The 20,381-nt window shown below is 28.7% G+C and overlaps 1 protein-coding gene across 1 annotated transcript in view; it reads right to left on the bottom strand.

Moving 5' to 3' along the window:
- Positions 1–408: 408 nt before the first annotated feature.
- The window catches only part of LOC112602198 (TWiK family of potassium channels protein 7-like), an 85,125-nt gene continuing 65,152 nt past the window's right edge, over positions 409–20,381 (bottom strand). The window contains exon 4 of the mRNA XM_025350155.1: positions 409–1,328. Coding sequence (XP_025205940.1) covers positions 965–1,328 — 364 coding nt within the window. The 3' untranslated portion in view covers positions 409–964. The remainder of the gene's footprint in view (positions 1,329–20,381) is intronic.

Consider the following 20,381-nt stretch of genomic DNA (forward strand, 5'->3'; position numbering starts at 1 on the left):
ATAACGATCTGAATTCGTTGCAGGTAATGTACGGGTCTACATGATAAATTTATGATATTTTATTATTTAATTTTAGTTAATAATTTTGGTCGGTGTTTGGGACAAGCGAGGTATCTTCTGTTTTGTCATACGCATAAATGGTACGTATTCAGGTTCGGCGACTCACTTAATAACCCATTTTCAAGTAATGAATTAAATACAGAGATATTGTAATAATAATAATGTATACAAGGGTTGACTTTGGACGAGACCGCAGGAACACGGAGAAAATGAAAACCGCATAGTTTTACCGTGGCAGAGGAGTGTGTATGAGATTACCAGTCCTATGACGGTAAGATAAATGTATTTTTGTTTCAAAGCACGCTGGTCAGACTGTTAATTTCTCGCGGTAAACTAAAACCCAACATATAAAGTAAAACATAATGACTTTTATTTACACGAACTGGATAAGTGGAACAAAACAAAACGAGAGAAAAAATAGGATAAAATACATTAAAAAAATCTAAAAATAGTACAATACAAAAATGTGTTAAACTTAATGGGCATCCGTTCCGTTTCTGTCGATGTTATAAGTTGTATACACCACTCTGTCGAAACCCAAGACTGACGTGTACCAAAACGTCGAGTCAGTCGAGTACTGCTGAATACGACTACCGATCTTTGTTTGGCTCGGCAACGTCGCGGTTATGTTACTAACACCTGTCCATCTCATCTTGGCACTCGAAAATTGTGTCAAAGTTATTTAAAAAAAAAAAAAATCATTGGTCTAAACATTTTATTATACCTATTGAAAAAAATATTGCGATTTCCGAATCAATTTTTACTTTATTTTTTTATTTTTTTTTATTTAACATAACTTTTTTCGTGCGTCAAGACGAACTGGACGGGTTATACATCAATTAAATCGTGCGACTTATGCGAAACGTTTTGCCACGATTGTGGTCTGTCGTCAACAGTACGTGGATCAATTTTTACACCTGCTGATCCTTCGAACAATGTCCGTGCACGTTCGGATTTTCATCACGACGTCCTGTTGCATCAGGTTAAAGCACATGGCGATCAGGGCCATGCCCAGCATTAAGTACATGGAACACAGTATGAAACTGAGTTCGATGACTGTACCGGCACTAGTGCGGATTCCGGTGGTACTAGTGCTAGGATTAGTGCCAGTTCCAGGGATTGTTTCGGTGCCAGAACCAGTGATGCTATTACCCGGCACGAAGTCGCCGAATCCGATTGTGCTCAGCGATATGAAACAGAAGTATGACCCGTCGAAGAACTCCCAGGATTCCCATTTTGAGAACAGAATGGCGCCACCGGATATGTACCTTGATGGAAAAATAAATAACTATATTAAAATATATATATATATATATATATATTATAAATCGGCGATAGTTGGTAGATAAAAAATGAATAGTGTTAGTGGAGTTGTTTTATAATTAATGTATGAGAGGCTCAGTACTCTCGTGGTGCATGTAGTACATTTTTACACACTAATAATACTTATACTCGTATACTATTGCATAATAATATGCAATGTATGATTAAAATATAGTTTATAATTGATAAACAAAAATAAAAATTTTAAATATTTCGTTTTGCAATAATGAGTTATAAATATTTAATAATTTCTAATTGTATTCGCTATGTTAAGGCTAAAGATAAAATCAGTAAAGATATGTTTTTCACATAAATATCTTAAGGGGAGATCCTTAACAGTAGAGGAAAAAGCACAAGTTTTCATAACAAATTGCCAGGAGAAAGAAACCACGAGACTGATCAATATAATAGGTTTGTTTTGATTATCTATTAGTTGTGTAAATTATTATAATTAAATGTATAAATTTAGTATTGTATCTGGTGTTGAGGTATCGTATAAATAGATTATCATAAAAATTGATATATATTATTCTTTTATAACTATACTATTAATACATATCGAATCCAGTTTTATCAAAAGAATCTGCAAATGTCCTTGTTGATTAATCGTCGATAAAAATTAATCGTATCCAACAAATATTAAACTACGAATTGAGTTCAAATTTAATTTGACCTACGTATTTAAAAATAAATCTAAAAAGTATTATGAAAATCAGAAATGTTGATTTTGGTCAAGATAATATTATAAAACAATAAATTCAAAGACAAATCCAACTCTTGTTTTATACCGATAATATCTTAAAAAATTAGACGATTTTTTTGTTTGAAATTAGGTCGTTAGCTATCATTATAATATTAATAGTAGGTATGAAATATACATTTCAATTATATTTATATTACCACTTTACAAATTTGATGATATAATATTATAATATTAAATACGTCCGAAACGTGGTTCGTCTAATCATCCGAGAAATGACGAAATAGTGTTTTTATTTCATCCATATTTAGCTAAAATCAAATCTTAACAACATAATGTTATAAACATTATTTCAAGTTTAAATGTAAATATAAGCGTATAATAGTTTCATACAAGATTAATAGTTAATGTTGCAAGACGCTTTTAGGTGATCCGCAATCGTTTAAGTTCTAACGATAAACACGCATGCATGTTCTAAACATTCAGGCGATTTTATCGCTAAAGTCGTTACCCACAAATGATTTATTATTTATAATATTGCTGTTTGGAAAATAATTGATGACTTGATGGTGGCTATATTGTAATCTACTACGTAATCCGACGGTTGAAATTGCAAGACTTTAAAATCTATAAGAGGCTTGATGGTTTATTTTAGAAATATCGCGTTGTACAAGTTAATTATATATGAATATATCAGAAGATAAGATTGACTATGTCGTTATTTTAAATCAAAAGTTTTCACTATATCAATAAATATTTTATTGCTAATAATAAAGAAGAAGCTTAAAAAAATTAACATGTGTATTACTATATATTATGTTAATTTTTATTTCAACAATAATATTACAGTTAATATATATATATATAGTATGTATAGTCGATATTTGTTTTTTTTTCGTTTGCAATATTTGTGTACCTTAATTTTATACCTTTGACATAAAATTTTTATTTAAAAGCTATTAAAAATTTGATATTATTAAATTAATATTTATTATTTAATTCATTTAAAAAAATAAGTTTTTAGCAATGATCATAATCACAAACCGGTTATTTTTTAAGACTTATATATTTTTTTAAATATTTAGTTTTCTTAAGAATAAGCATATTAAAATATATATTTCTAAATGAAAAAAAAAAAACAAATCAATAACAAATAAATAAATTTTATAAATTATTGGTTACATAAATTTTAATAATATTAACGTAATATTCCAATCATTCTTTCAACGTTTATTATTTTAAGTGTTAAATATGTATGTATTGGATTAAATGTAAGATTCCACGGAATTGATACAAATGAAAATGGATTGAACTAATATACTATACATGCTTCTTCTGTCCATCCATAGAAACGATAAACCAAGTTCCGTACGCTATGATATTTTTATAGACTGATAATCGTGGATGGGTCATAAAACGAATAAGACTGCATTCCTGTCGAAAACGGTTCACCTGTACCCGTAGGGATGAGAAAAATCGAAAAAAAAAAGACGTTGACGATGAAAAAATAATATGTAATGCAGCGATTCGACGTTTTTGATCGTGAAAAATTCCTAGTGAATTCGGTGATTTGTTTAGTTTGATATATTTTATACATGACGATGGGTGAAGGTTCGAACTAATATTATACTAACGGGATGGGTCTTAAAGTACGGACTTGGAGAATGCGAGTACCGCTCGTTTGAGAAAACTCGCTGTTTTACAAGGCGTATATGGTATGCAATATCCGATGGTTATGATATATCGTTTGTCGAAATCCCATTTTGATTACATGGCGGCGTAGTGTAATATTACGAAATCGCGAGCCAAAATATACAGTACCTTTATATTGTTATGTTATTATAAACGCGCATAGAAAGAGGAAAAATAGCAATTCTAATAAAAAATAAATAAAAATAGAAATTGATTTATCGTGGCCGAACGTGCTCGTTTAACGGTACAGGGTTTTTAACAACTCCCTATTGGTACAACCACTTACCAAGTTACACGTAATTATACTATTTTATTTACATAGGTAACACAGCTGTTATTATGGTTGTTACTAATTTTTACTTTTTTATTGCCGCTGCGTTTAAGAATTAAAAAAATGGCGTTTTTATCTACTCCGTGCGTCTAACCTAACCTTTTAATCACAACCAAAGGAGTGTCATCATTAGATGGTTTATTTCCGAAAGATTTTCAGTTAATTTAATGCTATTATCGCTTACGCTTGTTATACGTGAATTGTTTAAATTGAATAATAAAATAAATGTTTGCTTGTACGCTCAAGTATATCTATATCGTATACCCGGTGCGCCGTTTAGCCGACGTTTTTAGTCACCTTAGTTATAAGACCTTTGCAGTATTTATAGGTACAAATTATTATTGATTTTATTATCATATAATCTAAAGTCATAGTTGGTGGGGCTAAAAAGTTGATTGGGGATAAATTATTTTCATGATAACACATACATAATTCTGTTGAGTAGGTTTGGGATGTAATCTCCGGTAGAATAATTAAACAATTTGGAACTCTCTCGAAGAATTTCGAAGACTTAATGCCTACTGCTACTTGTTCTATACTTTTTTTAAAGGTATATTTATTATTTTTATCATTATTGTAGTATGTGAATACGTACACGCCATCATAAAATAATTAAGACGACAAAAAATAAAAATAAAAATCGATGGAGGTGAACGACAAGACTGACAACTTAATACAGGTTGTGTGTAAAAAAAAAAAAAATTGTTCGATTAAATTATTATTAATATTGAATATTGTACTGTAAAAATTAGACTCTTCGTTATAGCTATACAATGTCAATCTGGGATGTAACGTTTAAATTGAATTATAATAATGAACGGTGAATGCAATCTCGATGTCGTAATTGCTTCTGGATGATTGTTCAATCGCTGCGTATAGTAAATTCAGAACTCCAAACTCCAGTAGCTTTTTAATTTAAAAACTAATTTATATGTATACAATATATATATATGCATATATATATATATATATATGCATATGTTAAATGTATAAATAATATACAATTAAATATAATTTTGAATGGTATACTAGAGCAATATTTTGAAAGTGGCTGCGTTATTCAAATAACTGCGGAGAATCAGTAGACTAAAATATTGGCACGACAATTTGATGGCTATCGATTGAAGGACACACAAATCGTAAATTTACCACTAATTAGTCAATAAATTAACAATGATTTGGTCGGTGTGTGTCCGGTGCGTATATAATTTTTATATCGTACAAAAAAATCGTCTCAAGATCATGCGGGTACAATCCGCAATTATTCTACGATCCAGGACAAATGGACGCGGCCGTTTGAACGCGAAGTCATTTAGACGCAGCCATTTGAGCGCCAGTACATTTAGAGGCGAGGATAAAATTAATAATTATAATTAATATCATAGTTTTATCACGATATTATGATTTATCCTACGTTATCGTTTAGGCACGAAATCGTTTAGACTAGTATTGATTAATTTGTTTTATTATTAGAAATATTTAAATAAAATGTATTCTTATAAACTATGTTTTATGATAATATACTATAATATATACCTATATGTTTATTTATTTTTAACTATTATATTTTTTTAGCAATTTTTTTTTTTTATTATTATGAATATTTGAATAAAATGTATTCTTATAAACTATGCTTTATGATAATTCTACTATAATATATACGTATATTTATATTTTATTGTCATTGGTATTAGTAAAAATAAAGAATTGAATAACTATAATATTGTCCTCGCGTTCAAATATATTAGCGCCCAAACAACAGTGTCTAAATTACTTGGCGTCCAAATAGCCGCGTCTAAACGGCCGCGTCCATTTGTCCCTGTTCGATAATTCCGTAACACGGGAACGCGCCGCTTGTCATCACGACCGTGGTGTTTACGTCTTCTGAATAATAATAAATAAGTACACTATAATAAAGTATATACTATTATATTACAATAATATGATATACTGTAGTTATGACATACGTGAACGGAGGTGGCACGTGTCGAGCTTAATTCAATTTAATCCATCGCTCGCACATTACGGTTATCATCGCATTAATTTAACGAAAGAACGTTGACGAATCGTTCTCGACTCAACGGGGTTTTGTATATGAACTCATATTGTCGTTTATCATTATCTTTATTCATATCATTATACAATAAATTGTACCTATGGGTAAATCGTTTTTATTTATTTATTATCGTTATGTTTTATTCATTGTACAATTCACAGAAACATAGGCCATCGAGATAAAAATAAACTTACAGCATCATTGTGCCTTTAATTTCAAGTGGATTATATTAATAAGTAAACATTGTATAGAACAAATACAAACATATAACTAATAGTAGGTACGTCATGTTATAATAATATACGTAATAGTTAATATCATAATTTTTTTAAGAATTTTGAGTAGCTCGTAAAATCGATCAGAGTTTAGTAGTCCATATAGTATTACTTGTATAAGACTTATTGTATTGCAGGTCACGAGTTACTGTATTATGTATGACCGGAATGGTTTTACATAAAATGCATTTTCGTTTTTCTTTATAATATGTGTTATAACCACGGAGAACCAATATTTATCTAAAAATGAATCTTTATCCTTCGTGGTCATAATAAATATACCTAGTTTCGTTTGTGCGTAACGGCGATAAGTACACTTATGGTGTACAACGGCGTAAAAATCAAACGGCCCCCGTCGACATTACTTGAACTTTCCGTCCCGACGGTGATACGCACAAAATATCTCGGCTATTAGATTTTGACGACATAGCGTGGCGTAGGTACGTTTATGGTATGTATCGGATTAACCTAACGCGCTAAACGACCTTACCACAAGAAATCGACCTGAAACGAGACACAATATGGCTATTTCTGTATGTAAGACAGATTGATCAATGAGTGAGGTGAATAATTCGTGTTCACTAAATATAATATAATATTTAATCATATAATTTACGTGATACGTAATATTTTGAATAATAATAATAATTGGTGAAACTAAGCGCAACTATAGTTGCTGGTACGATTATTGAATATTCTAGAGTTATACTGTATAATAATAATTGTATAAAGGCTTTGTGACTTTGAAGACCATAATCGGAAAACAGCCCGCGGGATGGGGTCTGAAGCAGCATTGATCCTAAACCATCGATATATTATTATTATTATTTGCCGTTTTATTTCCGAATGGAGTTGAGTCTACAACAGCTATACAGAGAAACTACTCGGGGTTATCTTTCAGGAATTTCAAGAAGGATTACTGCCATGACTTCTTTAATTGATTGTTTTTTTTTTTATTATTATTATTATTATTATTGATTTATACACGTCTCATACTAAAAGTTGTGAAAACATTCGATTCCACTATGGTTTTTAGGATTTAAACTCAATAGCTTAGTAAGCCAATCTACCCACGCTGAAATATCTTCATTGAAAAAATCATATCAATCCAGCAGTTGAAACCCAACGTATCATACTTACAATCACTACAAAGAATATATTAAAGATTATGTAAATTAATAATTAAAATTAAAATAATTTATATGATGCGTTTCGAAATTTATTGAATTTTGAACTATTTTAACAAAAGTTTTGAAAAATTGAAATGTGTTGATTTTTATTAAAATAATACAATTTTAATAATATATTAATCATTATATATTTAGAACAACTGTTTGGAATTAAAATAGTTATAATACGTTTATTTGAAAATAATTTTCAATATTGAACATAGATTACATAATTTACATTTAAATTATATTTCTTAAAATTATAGTATTAATAAGGCTAAATTATTTTAGGATCACTAAAAATGTTTCATATACTATATTAATATATATATAAATTACGATAATTCGTCAGAATTCTATAATACTATGCTTAAAAAATACAATATTTTACTAAATAGTAAAGTTTATAATCAGTTGTAGAAATAGAATATTTTAGGTATTTTTACTAAAAAATATTTTCGAAGTTAATTTATAAATATTTATTTTATTTTATATTATTTAGGAACTATCATATTAAGTATCTGTTTCATTAAAAATTAATATTATAAAATAATTAAAAGCAATTAAACTTAATCTAACTATTAGGTAATTCAAACACATAATTTTTTTGAAGTAACACCTGCGTATAATTTTATACCAATAATAAATATACTATAAATACATTTATTAGAGAATATTGAGGACACTATTTTTTTCTCAAATAAACCATTCATTATATTATCTACCAATACATTAAAATAGGTAGATATTGACGTCATAACTTAAATTAAGTTTAAAAAAAAAATCACTATTTTTAACATTTTAAAACTTTTTAAAACTTGGAACAAACAAATATTTTTAATCGAATTTTTGGTCTTGATAGGGTTATAATAAAACTATACTATTATATCCACGCCCAGAGGGAAATAAATTAAAAATACCCATTCATTTCTTGAAGTTATTATACAGGTAGTCGGCTGACGCACTTAGTGTGGGTTCACACTGAACATTTTATCGATCAACTTTCATACACACTCGGTATATGGGAAAGGTATGATGCCGATAACCTAACACCCTTTCACGACTATAATATAATGTGAGCGGTTTATTTAATACAGAGTATTGGGCTGGCGGGCGTGCATTGTTTAGTTGTATAACCATGAAAGTCGGGATTACCTGTCCCCATTGTGCTGAACACGTTTAAACTTGTCATTTTGCTTACAAAAAACAGTCGAGGTGGAGGGTTTTTTATCATCAATTTTACCGAATAACTATTTGTATGATAACATTTCGTTTATACGCGATCCGAATACGTAATAATAATGTCCCTTGTTTTACGCATTCATATTATGCTATTGGAATAATCATTGTTCAATCTACGTAATATTATTTTCACGGAATTTTGGATTCATCAACAGAGGATACAGCGTAGTCGTAAAAATTACAACTGGCATGCAAATGTTTTATGGTGTGTACATTAATGGATTAATAACGGTGGTTGCAGCACAACGATGAGATGACTCAATCATATAATTCAGCAACATCATATTATTTAAATTGTTTAAATTTGTAACAAACAATAACGATATGGTTTCTCCGAAATGACATAAGGGCTCATATACGGTTTTACGTTTTAGCAACATTAATAAACCACGATTCGTTTAATATCAAACACTGTTAACAAAATGCTATCACTTCTGTGAAAAAATTCCTTACAATTTATAAGCCCTATAATATATTACGCACGATAAGTCTGTTATGTAGGACATTAAAAAAGTCTTTTTTTGGGTTTAACCATAAACTATAATTTTCGAGTACAGGCCACATACGTAAATGCTGACAACACTGATGTGGAGTAAGCGATCGCGTTAAGTCGATTTTTGTCGGTCGTGCTTGGCTCGGGGTTCAAAAATTCCGAGATGCTGCGAAACTAATGTTTTGGACAAAATCCGTGGGCTTGTAAACGCGCATAGGTATCTGTTTACGAATAATGGAATCGTAAAAAACGATAAATACAGACGGTTGAACAATGCAGTTATATTATATTACAATAATATTATTAAAAGTCGCAGTATAAACCACTCGCGTAATCTGGTTATTGAAATCGTTTAGATTCTTTGCGGAGTCCGGAAATGATGATAATAATAATTATGTTGATTGTATCGGTTTTCGAATACCGAAGCGAGGCAATACTGCAAACAATAACTCAGTGACGAATCCAATTCGAAAGTCTCGCCCTCGAATACGATTTACGAGCAAATATACTTCCTCCATTCCACCATTATCCCTCGTCCTGTCCGTTTCGTATTGTTGCCGGAGCCTCAACCGCCAGTCACCGTCGCCGCCGCAGCCAGTTACTTTCTTTTTTCGCTTTTAATACGCGCTGGAAACTACGGACTGCAGCAGTCTCGCCGACGGAGTTTGTATTTCCGAAACACCCGACCTACCGACCCACCGACCCATCGAACGTTGGTGGCAGAAGCGCGAAGAAGAAAACGAAGAAGACGACGGCGGGGAGACATGGCCGCCAGCCATAAATCAGTCCGTCGAACGCCTCTAGAGCGAGCCGAGAATAAAATGTATGCCATTTCGACGCCGTTCTCGGTGGTCTCTGTCGTCCATATAATATATCCTTTGCACGTGATATAGGTCGTCGAGTAAGAGACAAAAAAATAAAATAAATAACGAACAAAAATACATATCCTTTGTACATAAAGCTAGTAGTATAAGTAGTATTGTAGTAGTAGCCAGTAGCACATAACGTTTGCGATATATTTATAGCCCACGTATTGCGCCTTGAGTATTGGGACGATCCCATATTGGTAGAAACGGAATTGAATATGTTTCCTGGCGAAATTTATGCGCACGCAAACTGTCGACAATACGTCTGTTTTATCGTTTTTACCAGCAGCAGGTAGATATTTTGTTATACTATACTATCTGTCGTCAAGTCGATATACTCATTGATGTAATAAACTAATATTAGTTTAAAAAATATCATTAAAAATGAAATGCACACGAAATCGACCTACGTAGCCAATTCTTCGTTTGATGTCAGATAACGATATTATTATTATGTGTAAATCATTGTTACCTCGGTATTACACATCAATTACGAAAGTAAGGGTACAAAATAAAAATATATCATATTAAAATTTAAAAAAGCTAGACAAGTAGGTACAGCTCTATTGTACATTTGGTGTATAATGTATTGCTATTATGGATGATGATTTTGTACAAAAAACGATTCCAAACAGAAACAGTTGATCAGCTTATATCCCTAATCACTAAGTATATTTATGATATACTCTTATTATATACCTGTTAAATTAATTAATTTAATTTTTAATATTAATGTAGATTGATATAATTTTTTTTCAATATTATCGCATTTAATGTATTATTAGTACTTAGTTATTAATGTTATTATAATAGTTATTGATATAGTTATTATATCGTATCAAATTCTAAAGCTCAAAATTTATTATCTTTTTGTTCATACCATAAAACAATAAATTCATAATATCTTAAAATAAATAAAAAATATCGTTGCCTATTTTAAAATTTATAATAATATAACGAATAAAATGTTTTCAGTTCCACGAATAATGTTTTAAATATAACAATACAATTATCGTTATTTATCGAATTTAAAATGTCAATAAAAAATAATTGACTTTATAAATTTAATAAGTTTCATGACTTAAGAATAAAATACTTATGATAAATTGTATAATATTTTTTTTAAATTAAGATATAAAAAGGAAAGCATTTATGAATAATTTTAAACTACGAAATAGTTTAAAGAAGAATTTCGTTAAAATTTCAACTTCAAATTCATATAAAGAATTATTGTGCCTATTTAATTTCAAAATATAGGAATAACTTATGTGAAATTTTGTATTATATTTTTCAAGAATTTTGACCCATTGAATAATTTTTTTAGACATTCATAAAAAAAAATAAAACTAAAAATATTGAAAATTTAGTTTACCTATAAATAGATTTAAGTCATTTAAAATATTTTGAAAATTTTATCCAATAATTAAAATGATAAAACAAGCATTTTGTGAAATTTTCGTATATTTATATTCATTCGTTTTTGAATTACAAAAAAGAACAAAAATTGTTTGGAAAAAATTACTTATACGAAATATCTAATGTCGTAACAATTTGAATTTTTAAAGTTCATAAAAATTAGTAAGGCTTTTCAATAGAATTAATTTTTTATATACAGGTTAAAATCCTATAAAGAAATAAGTATTCAATTTTAAAATTTTAGGTATAAACAAAACATTTTTTATGTAATTCTAACTACAAAATAATTTGTATTTTTATTGATATTTATAAAAAAAAAAAATAATTAAAAAATTTCAATTGTCTTTAATTAGCTTGAAAAAAGTAAAAATATTTTATAAATTATATCGTTTTATAGAAAACAATATTATAAATACTTGATGAAAGTTTAAGGTTTTTGTGGTTATTTATTTTGATTTGTAATAAAATAAAGAAATCGATTTTGTCAAAATCTGGTTAAGCGTTTTTTGTTTGTTGTTTTCCTGGATATAGAAAAAAAATTGAGTTTTTTATTTGCTACAAAACCATTCTAAATAATTAATATATTGTGTAAAGATGCAAATTTAATTGTTTAACGTTTAGGAAAGTTTTCTATTAGATTTCTTTGTATAACTAATTTACAAGAACAATGTTTTTATTTAGATTTTGAGCAAACTGCTTATGATGCGATTTTCAATTAATTTTCAAATTGTCAATTAATTATTCGTAAAGTCCATTTTTCCCAATACTAGTTTTGATAAATCCAAAAGAGTATATGGGTTTTTTTTTTAAACACAGTTGTTATTTCGAGCTTGGTAATTAGTTAAAATATTATTTTTTTTTTAAATTTATTTCCCAACTAGTAAAGTAAATGATGGAATTATTGCACAGAATATATCTAAATGGCATCAATACGGAAATAGTTTCAATGCGTTGAATTTACTGGTTATATTATAGAAACCATCTGTTTATATATATATCATATTTAAGGAAAGTTAATATTACGAATTTCAATAATCCAAACATAAATAGACTTGAGATAAATCATTCATATTAAAATGCATATATTAATTCAACATATCCAAAATGTTTCAGGAAATTTATGTTATATTACATTATACAACTAATACAAAATGTAAGTATGTCAATGAAAATGCTATCAATCCTGACCGAAAAATCTTAGATAAATTAGTATTTTATGTTAATAAAATTTTAACTAATATTAAAGATGAACTAAAATATAACTTTATATAAATAAAGTATTACAAAATAAATGGGGTGCCAATAATTCCATAACAAAATTTTAATTCCTAATTATTATTTACAATATAAATCAAAAAAAAAAAATTGTTTATATAATAAACATGTTTGTGATTATAATAAACTTAAAATCATTATCATACTGGTGATATCAACGGACAGTCCCGACAATGTTCAAAGCTTTTTCATACGAAATATTTATCAGGTAAATTTTCACACAAACATATTACATAAATTGTTTATAAAATATTAATTTTCTCATACTATATACCATCAGCTTATCAAATTCCATATACGATCAATGGACCTAATACAAGTTGTTTTCTTGTCATCACTATTTTTGTGATAATTATAAATCGACGGAATGTACATTTTACGGTAAGGTTGAGTTGTAAGTGCATCCGTATAGGGGCGAGTTCGGGTCACAAACAGTATGTTATTATTATTTCGAAAATACACATATTTTATATAACACATACTGGTTACCTAGATTAAAAGAAAATATGTGTTACATGTTATAAAATATATCGCCTGTCGTGGTGTCAGCCGCTGTCCGTATTAGGTATCACAATCATATATGTATACGGTGTATGATCTTTCCGCAGTGGTGACGAAATACACGTCAAATATAGTGAAATACAGTGTCATCAACGGGTGTATTAATCATGCTCGCCGTACGCGTCGCAGTAAAAAAAAAAAACGGGAAATTCAAGAACGCCTGCTTGCTGTAATATTCATATGTTATTATTGGGTTTCACCGACCCTCTTAATACGCGCCTATATATTAGGGTAAAACACGATTGCGTACTTTCGTTATCGGTGATACCTTTTTAAGCTACACGATTTCGTACGATGTCACTTGATTTTTAACCACGCGACTATGTACGAAGTATTAAGTGTTGTTGCCAATTTTCATATCATTATATTATACTAAAAATACTTTCTGTTTTTTCATAATCATTAAACTTTTATTGCTTACGTTTATTGCTAATGATATCAGATGTATGATTTAAAATATATCGGACGTAACAAAATCTCGTTATTTCTGATGTATAGGGTGTTTTCTGACATGAACCCTTCATTATTGATCGTCAGTCATGACACAAGTGTAATATTTAGTAATTAAAAATATATAGAAAATAAAATAAAACTTATAGAATCCGAATAAGAGAAACCGTTAGTTCTTTTAAATAATAATAAATATAGGCATGTAAGAACACGTAAAGATGGAATGGCTTTGTACTATAAAAACGTGTTACGCAATCATAATTACTGACGCTCATTTTACTATTATTTATTTTATTCTCATTAGGTACATTTTATTATTTTATATTGATTGTTATCGCAGTGAACATATTTTACTAGATATTTATTAGGTTTGTGGTAAAATTAACCAAGTTTAACAACGTTGCATACAATTGCATACGCAATCGCGTTTATTTTCTTTACTTAAAGGCATTTGTTAACATATGCAATCGTGTTGCCAAAAAGCACAAACGAACGCAATCGTGTTTTACCCATATATTACTGTTAAATTATAATTGCACGTGTAAGCGCGTACAGCGAACGTGTGGAAACGTTTGCGCGTAGCAGTTATGACGATAATAGTATTATGTTCCCGTTTGTAATGCTCGCGCATAGATCAAAAGTAATAATATTTCGACGCCGTTGCGTGTTTTCCCGCGAGGCCGGCACAGAATATCCGGAAGCAAAGTGAATATATATCCACCTCGCCCGGAAGACACGACCCTTCTCCTCCTCCTCATCCTCTTCCTCATCCACCCGCGACCCTTGTAAATACAGTAAATACAAAGAGACTTCCATTCAAAGAAATTTTCTGTTTAACGAAACATTTTTTACATTCAACGAATTTCTCTGAAATAAGAATTATTTCTCTTGTCGCCCGTTGAGACTTCGTAACATGGAAGTTTCACTGTGCTACGATATGGGCCGCCACCCCGAAACCCGGCACCGCGATCGTCGCATGTCCTTTGTGAATAAATCACGTGCAATACATTTTATATGCAAAGCTGTCGCCTAGCCGAACGTTATCGCCGGCGCGTTTATATAATATCGTAGTAGGTACACGTTTACGCGCGTGTGCGCCCGGGCTGATAACCGCATTATTCTCGCGCGAAACGAAACCCAATCGTAACTATTAATAATATAGTACACGTGTATAGTGTCTGAAGTTTGAAATGTTCCGCGAAATCATGAAACATTCCATTTTATTGAGCACGCGGACGAAAAGTAAAGTGTCTTGTGTTTTATATTTCGTATTCAAACACGTCTTAATCGTCTATTAGTGAACGTTTTCATTGAATATATTATCGAAAAAATTGATATTTTTATAAATATTTTATACTATGAGATAACGGTTATGATTAATTATTATAGCATACAGCGTATAATTGCTCTATGTCCATTACTCATTAGCTATATAATAATATTAAACTGACTTTAATGCATTATTATTAATTATTATTAGTCGGGCAATTTATAAGTTATAAGGAGAAAATAATTAAAATTTAGAAATTTAGAAATTAATATTGATTGTAAATCATGATTCCTAATACACTTACTCGCAAATTATAAAATGAGTAACAATAAGTTTACAATTCCATATTTCATGAAATATTAGTGATTCGTAAACATAAATTATTAAATATGCTATGTACAAAGAGCATGTCGATCATAATTTAGCCGCATAAAGGTAATTCTTTTGAAACTCTTGAAAAGTCGTAGGTTTTAAAGTACCTACTTATATTTTTATCATTTTATCAAATCATGGGTTTATAATATCTAGTAAACGCTATTTTTATTATTACTTAATACGTTATAATTATGTAATATATACCACTGATTCAACTTGATTTGATCATATTATATTTTTAAACATTGCAGATAATAGGTATTATGTTTATGTTAGTATATTATTACATAATATAAACATGGGTTATTTACTAATTTATATTATATATTTCTTTGAAACAAAAATAATACGTTAATAAAATCGTTATAATATGCGTGTCAATTATTTTTTTATAAAAATTTAAACAATGCATACGTTTTAAGTATTCCGATTTTGGACGTTTCATGAAATTTATGAACACTTATCGTAACGATTTTATAATATGTATACAAATAGTAAACTGTTCTATCGATAAGAGGGTTTTCTCAACGGTAGATAGGTCTTGCGAAAGCGTAAAAAAATAAAATTGTTTTATTTTTAATTAACAATGTAAAGAAATTATTATTATTATTAGTAAACACGTGCGTTGCGTGATGAGGTAGTCGTGTATGTTGAATTGTATCGACATTTTGGTTGTCCGTACTTTCCCTGCCACGTACTAAGTATCAGTCTGCGAAAACACTTTGGAAGCGTCTGTTGTTTGAGGTTTTTTCCCTGCTCATTTCCACTCAAACCGTATACCGGTCGCAAAGAAAAAAGGCAAATCCCTGGACGCCCTCGGGGGCGTAGTAATAATGAATCGGGGTTCGGTCGCCTTATTAACCGTCGTTCGTCTGTGCCGATGGCGCGTTGGGATGAAAAAAACAACGAATTGTGATGACAGTTTTGAAAGTACGTACAATAATACTATACGTGAGTGCGTAGTTTTTTTCAGTTTTATTTTTCGAAATCTGCTCTCTTATCCAGTTAGCTGTGTATGCTGAGATATAAAAATAAATGTGGATAAAACAGTATCGTCCTGGTGGTATAGGTATTCGAAACTCAAAGTGAAAACTGTTTGTATGAAAATAAACAAAAAGAGTCAAAGAGGTGCTCAATTAATCACATTTCGAGGGTTAAAAATTATCCAACCTAACATAATGGTTGTTTATGTATAATACATACACGTAGTGTATGTACTCGCCTAAAAGTTTTTTTTCATACTTTTAATAGCATTAGCTTATGATATTATCGTTATGTATAGTATTTTAATAACACCAAAATAATAATAATAATAATAATTACTCGTGTAATAAATTAATTATTACACACACAAAAATATGTAAGACCATTAAAAAATAGATACCTACTGGCTTTAAAAGTTTATTGTTTTGTACCACCGCTTATTTTACGTAACATGTGTAAGCATAATTAAGTTTTTTACAACGAATTTTGTATCGTTATATTTAAGTGTTAAAAGTATAATTTTAACTCCCCGTCATGTGCTTAATCATCTTCGTCCATATTTTAATTATTGTTGTGATTAATTGTTGGGAAATTAATATTTTAGGGAAGTTCAATTACACAGGGAAACAAAGATTGGCAAGATAAACCCATTGACTTTCACTCCAGTATTTTTATTTTTTTTTTTACCACTATTCAATGTTTATATAGGTGCATATATATGCACGAAAAACAGTTATGCAATATTAATATATATTATGAGCCAAATTAGAATAGTTCTGCGAATTAAGTCACAATTTAATTGTGTGCTAGGAGTATATCGTCATAATAAGGTTGCCAAAATGGTAACCTAGATTCCAAATTTCCATGTAAAACGTAATTTCAGTCATATTAAAACATAATAACAATTATAGCATCATATTATAAGTATTTCATTTTAACTCCCTTCGTACTTACAACATTTGGCAAAATGTTGATTGTAATATTGTCCCAGCACATAATTTCACGGTGAACCTGACAATCCAATGTCGGATTATTATGACCAGGAAATATTTAATACAATATAATAATTAATTAAGGCGGAAAGGTTAATGAAAAAAATAACCAGAATTAGTTATGGCTATGTTAATAACGTTAAGTTATAAGTAGACTGCTAGCAAACAAAGTTTTAACTTCGACATTTTAAAGTTTAAAAGTGAGAAAAAAATTAATTTAACTAAATTTAAAGATTTATTATTACCTTTATTGTTTTTAATTGCCATTTGAGTTGCACACAATGATTGTACAATAATAAATTGTTTTAAATAATTACTAAATCTTTTCAAATATTATTATAATTCTTTTTATCGTACTCTAGCTGTCACAGCTTAGAAATGAAAACATTTAAATCGATTAAATTATTAAACGGAGGAATATTTTTGTTTGTATACATTAATTTTAAGTAATTCAAAATTAATTAAACATAAAGTTACAAAAAAATGAAAAGTATAAAATTAGTTATTTAGCTTTAACTATAATTTGTAGATATTAAGTTTAAACAATAATTATTATGATGTCCATTTTACGTAACTTTTATATTTTTTAAATCAATAAAAAACATAATAAAATATTTTAATGGTGACCATTTTAACTATCTAATTAATCTTTTAAGTCAACTATGAAGTCAACTAAGCTGAACCAACTAGTTATTCGCATTCCACTTTGATAACTAGGAAAGTTATGTAGTAAATAAAGTCATAATGAGTTATACTATTTAATATTAATTCAACTGAAACAGTTGGCTATCGGTTGAATCATCAGTTTTTTATGTGAAATTTGTAATATTTAACTGTTTAAATATTCTAAATTAATATCTATACTTGTAGCGGCCTACTTTCTGTCCCTACAAATAATGGGTTGAAATGATTGTTCGAGTTAATTGTATTTGAAAGAAATTATTTTTATTTTATTTAACTCAAGTAAAAAATTGCGTGTGATAACGGTAGATATGAAGGTGCTATGGAACAGTTCAGGATTATTCGAAATGCTGTGCTGAGAGCTTTCTTATAATATATGGCATCCTCGTTTCTCTTCTCCTAGATCTAAAGTCTATCATTTTGTCAACCCTTTGTTTTTGTGTCCTTCGATTTGTTTTTGTTTTTGTAAGTGCAATTTTATTAGCCAATTCAATTATAATACCTGATCATCATGACGTATGTTGTATAAGTCAAATTTTGTTTCATTATACATTACAGATTATTATTTATGATTTGGATTAAATACTTGTACATTAGGAATTTAAATGGCACGTTCGAGTATTCGTAGATACAGTAAAATAACATAATTTCTAATATTTCTTAGAATTGGTAGTAGCCTATTATATACTCCAAAATATATATTTTTTATTGCCTTTTTCGAAGTACATAATATTTGTTTAAAATTAAGCAGCTTACGGTGCGGAAAGATTAAAATGACATATCGTATAAACTAGGTATAATATATAGTTATATTCAGAGGAACTTATTATATTTTTGAATACATAATTATATCATAATAAATTTGAGGGAGCGTGATCAAGCTAAGTACAATATTATTGTACACTTTTAAGGAAACTTATGCTTCTTTTCCACCCCAAATTGGCAAAAATATGGTGCGTTAAATAAAATATTAAATATACACATACAAAATTATAAAAATGTTAATATCATACTCTGGTTATTAAATTATACAATATATTTAACACATTTCTAAACTGGCCATATGTATTTGTTTTATTTTCTTCTCATTAACTCAAGAACTAAATATTAATTTACAATAAAATTATTAATCTGATAAATTTGAAAGCTGTACATGTCTAACTATTTTATACGATAGTAATAATAGATACACGCTAAAAAATTAAATATTATTGTACTGTACATGTCTGTTGATTGGCATATCATAATAATTATTCTTATAAAATAATAAAAAGTAATTATCAATGTCATAATTGAATCCCCAAAACTTAATATTATACTAATTCAAATAAATTAAAAATATTAATAAACAATTTTTAGTCAAACCAATAACGATCATATGTTGTATATCATGTAATCTCGTGTTTATAAATTCTGGGAACGAATATTTTGAATTAACAATTAGTTTATGTGTAAAAGAATAGAACATATTAAATAAACATACCATAAATTCTGAAATTTATCAATTTTATATTTAATACATAATCTGATAATAGATTTTCTATGCATATATTATTTTAGGATGGTATCGTAGGGCCAAAATCTTATAGTTGAAGGCATTGCACACCGTCTCAAAGGCACTCGAAATATATACTTCCGAAAAACGAGTAGAAATCCATCAGTTATAATATTTTATAAACTAGAGAATTTATACACTGAAACAAAACTTGATTGAGAAGTATATTATGTGTACTACGTTAATTTTCCCTGGAAAAATGAGCGTTTATTTATAAGTATTAAAATCGCAACAGGGAACTTATTACCAAGAAACGAAACGAAACTTTATGATATAATTTAATAAAAATAAAAATGTATGGTTAAATGTCAAATAATTTTTTTTTTTTTTTAACAATTATATAGGTCAGGTTGAAGAATTATAGAACTTCAATGATCTACAAATTTCGCACTTATTTAAGTAGGTCATTACATTCCGTATTGTCTGAGTCAATCAAGGTCTGTTTCTCATGAATAGAAATTAAACATTTTGTTTCGTTCTTTTCCAACCAATTACTGTTTTAGTATAACGACAAACATGTTTCTGTTGTAGACAGTTATTATTATATTTTTATTTTTTACACTTTGTCAAGATGATTCATGTTTGACAACTAAACGTTTCCAAAAAAAATAAATG

This window comes from Melanaphis sacchari, unplaced genomic scaffold, assembly GCF_002803265.2.
Source record: "Melanaphis sacchari strain LSU unplaced genomic scaffold, SCAv2.0 Contig84_pilon_pilon, whole genome shotgun sequence".
In the NCBI taxonomy this organism is placed as follows: Eukaryota; Metazoa; Arthropoda; class Insecta; order Hemiptera; family Aphididae; genus Melanaphis; species Melanaphis sacchari.